Source organism: Salvia miltiorrhiza, chromosome 8 (assembly GCF_028751815.1).
Source record: "Salvia miltiorrhiza cultivar Shanhuang (shh) chromosome 8, IMPLAD_Smil_shh, whole genome shotgun sequence".
Classification (NCBI taxonomy): Eukaryota; Viridiplantae; Streptophyta; class Magnoliopsida; order Lamiales; family Lamiaceae; genus Salvia; species Salvia miltiorrhiza.
In genome coordinates, this window is record NC_080394.1 from 22709948 (window position 1) to 22713662 (window position 3715).

Below are 3715 nucleotides of genomic sequence, written 5' to 3' on the forward strand. Positions count from 1 at the left end.
GAGAGTGTTGTCTAGCCCATTCAGAATATAGTTGCGACACAGAAAGTCGCTATGATGCCATGCATCATATGCTATCCGCAGTTGCGAATCAGTCTCGTCTTCCCCCACAGTTGGAGGAGATTCATTCACAAAACGAGCCATATTCAAAGTAGTAAGATAAAACAGCATCTTAGACTGCCAACGTTTAAATTCAGAACCTACGAATTTTTCCGGCTTTTCGGCAGCAGCAGGTGCTGGAGCATGTGGAACGTTGGTTGGAACTGGTGGAGCATTGTTGTTGGGCGGAACATTGTTGTTGTTGGTGTTGCTTCCTGTCGCCATCTTTCCACACTAATTTTGCCTTACGATTGTTAGTTGGGTAGTGTAGAAAATAGGATGACGATAAAAGAATTAATGCAGAACCGAGGCGAGATAAAATCTCTCTCCGTAAGGCAAAATTACTTCCGCTCTTGTGCTTGCGGATCTATAGTAATTGCCCCCAAGATACAACGGTATAGGGTCGATAGACGATTCCTTAGCACTAGGAGATCGTTATCCGGTCGAACGGCTCGATACTCGGGACTTGAGTATGAACACTAACTAGTATGATAGGAGATGATGTGAATGGAATGATCTGAACCACATCCTGGAGGGCCTATTTATAGTATGTAGAGGGGTGCGGTGGAAGGGTGCGTCTGTTGGGAGAAGGCCTTGACCGAACCATCACAGCCATTCGGTCAAGGGGTGCCATGACCGAACCATTGCAATGGTTCGGCCCAAGCAGCCGCCCAGCCCTGCCACGTCAGCGGAATCGCCTGTGCCACGTCACCCGGACCTTATCCGCCATGTCATGGAACCGCCTGTGCCACGTCAGCATCCGCCCACTCTGCCACGTCACCGAACCGCCGAGCCATGTTGCCACGTCACCTGAGCCACCGTTTCATTTGTCAAAACTAAAGGCTCCTCAATGCTCCTCGCGACGACGCGAACGAGCGAAGTGCAAAGTGCAAAGTGCAAAGTGCAAAGTGCGCCTACAAAGCGCCCATTGCGACAAGTGCGACGTGCTCGGCCTCGGCCTCGGACTCGGACTCGGAAGGTGCTTCGCACCTTCCTCGTAGGAATCGAGTTTTAGCCTTAAAAGGCTAAGTCAAAACCTACTTGGGTGCACCATAGGTCCACCATAGAGGAGCACACTTGATTGTTCCTTTATGGTGGAGAGCACTTTATAAATAGCTTTACACTTCCTTAATTTTCCAATGTGGGATGACACTCCACATTTCCATCTTCAATGGCTATCTTTGGGCATTAATTACTCATTCAATTCTTAATAGATTTGAACAAGTAAATATACCAAATTAATCTACTCAAAATGTAGATTCCAAATATACCATTTAATTCCATTAATTACAAAGTAATTATGGACTAATAAAGCCATTTATTCCAACACTAAGTTGATATATATATTTTCTGAGGTATACTTCGACTCCGATGGGTCCTAAACGCCAGCGTAAATCCGGAAACATCAATAATGGTAAGCGTAATTCCATTTTTGATTGCAGAATGCAATATGTTTCATCTTGTTGGTGTTTTTACTTGTTTTTTTTCGGTTTTTTTTGTTATTGTTTTTTTGCTAATGATTGAAACGTTAATTGCTTTGTATTTGTTTTTTCTTATTTTCAGTTTTCCTTTTGTTATTGTTTTGCGTTGGAATTTTTGATAATGATTGAAACGTTAATTGCTTTGAAAGTAATAATATATAGTGTTGCTTCTGTCCAGAAGCCTCGACACTTTGGAGAAATAAGTATAAATACTTTTAAACTAAGTGCTTAGTACTCGATTGTTTATTGCTAATTTTGTCATGATTCAGTGTTAAATACTTTCTACTTATCTAGCTGTTAATTATTAACATTTTTTAAAATTAAGTGCTTATTATTCGATTGTTTATTGTTAAGTACCTCATGATTTAGTGCTAAATACTTTCTACTTCTCTAGCTTTTAATTATTAACATTTTTTAAAACCAAGTGCTTATTATTCGATTGTTTATTGCTAATTACGTAATGATTAAGTGCTAAATCCTTTCTACTTCTATAGCTTTTAATTATTAACATATTATAATTATATAGTAATAGTCTAATGTTGTTTTTTCGTCATTGCAGCTGAGATTGGGGATAAGAGATCAAGACAAATTAGTGATGATGATGACTTTGTTAGTTATGACATGTTAGGCCAAGAACAAGATGCAACAATGAGGTTCAATTTGGTGAAGGAGAAAAGAAGCAACGAAGCTAATGAAGAAGATAGCAACAATGAGGTTGAGTTTGGTGTGTTCCCTATGTTGGCCTGCAGAACAAACCCACAAGTTCTGGTAAACACCATTGAGAAGATGAATAACATTCAAAAAAGGGAAATAATAGATATGGGGTTTGGCCACATACTATCATTGAGAGTAAAAGAAGTTCCATCAATGCTTGGCTATTGGCTTCTAGACAATTTTAATCCAATTACTTGTGAAATAAGTCTTCAGGATGGGAGAAAATTACACATCGAACATAATGATGTCTATCGTGTTTTTGGATTTCCAAAGGGGAAGCGTATTATAAAGAAGAAAAAGAAACAGGAACATCATGAGCTTTTGAACGAGTGGAAGAAGTTTTTCCCGGGCAAGGAGCATAAAATTCTACCGGTAGATGTGTCCAATGAAGCTCTTCGGCACATTGATGGTGGTATCTGGTTTCGACGCCAATTTATGATTTTATTGACGATCTGTCTCATAGAAAATGGGTCGAACGGCTATGTTACGCCTCAAATAATGCGATGTTTTGAAGATGTTTCTCAATTGGTTGTGTGGGATTGGTGTGAATTTGTATTTAGGTGTCTGGTAGATCACAAGATTCGTTGGTCAAAGAATCAGAACAACCATTTTGTTGGTCCAAATCTCTTTTTAACAGTATGTGTTAAATAATTGTTGTATCATGAATAAGAAAAATTATTTCGTGTGACATGAGTATTGCTTATTATTGGTCTGTTACTTGCTTTTTTCTTGTCATTGTATTGCTTGTTTTAATAATTGGTCGTCTCCTTTAGTATGCTTATATATACGTCATGATTTGATTTTTTGGAATTAGTTGCTTGCATTTCATGCTTTTTTACTAAATGCTAAATGCTTATTTTTTAATATCTAATTGCTTTTCATATTAATTTGTGTGTCAAATAATTATTGTATCATGAATAAGAAAAATTATTTCGTGTGACATGAGTATTGCTTATTATTGGTATGTTACTTGCTTTTTTCTTGTAATTTTATTGCTTGTTTTAATAATTGGTCGTCTCCTTTAATTAGTATGCTTACATATACGTCATGATTTGATTTTTTGGAATTAGTTGCTTGCATTTCATGCTTTTTTACTAAATGATAAATGCTTATTTTTTAATATCTAATTGCTTTTCATATTAATTTGTGTTTATATATATTGATTGATTTTTGTATCATGGTTTTATATAGCTCGGTATCTCACTACTATTCATGCCATTAAAATATGGAAGGCATTTTACGTTGACAGGGTTGTTGTCTGTGGTCGGAAGGTTCCGAGAGAGAGAGAGAGAGTATTAACCGTAACTGGAGAGAGAGAAAGAAATAGATAAGTATTAAAATAATTTTACACAATTAATAGTATTTATAAAATTAATATTATGATCTAAATGATCCCAACAAATAAGGGACGGTTAATTGAAAGA

The 3715-nt window shown here is 37.0% G+C and overlaps 1 protein-coding gene across 1 annotated transcript; it reads left to right on the forward strand.

Annotated features, from left to right (window-relative positions):
• Positions 1-1435: 1435 nt before the first annotated feature.
• Positions 1436-2968, forward strand: LOC131001913 (uncharacterized). The gene is made up of 2 exons (XM_057928559.1): positions 1436-1510; positions 2137-2968. Exons 1-2 carry the CDS (start codon positions 1468-1470, stop codon positions 2940-2942), a joined length of 849 nt encoding a protein of 282 aa, XP_057784542.1. The 5' UTR covers positions 1436-1467; the 3' UTR covers positions 2943-2968.
• The last annotated feature ends 747 nt before the right edge of the window (positions 2969-3715 follow it).

Bases quoted from the DNA above. Each gene is read 5' to 3' on its own strand.
- LOC131001913 (XM_057928559.1), top strand. From the start codon at position 1,468: ATGGGTCCTAAACGCCAGCGTAAATCCGGAAACATCAATAATG. The intron at 1,511-2,136 runs GTAAGCGTAATT...TCGTCATTGCAG, and splicing joins ATCCGGAAACATCAATAATG to CTGAGATTGGGGATAAGAGA.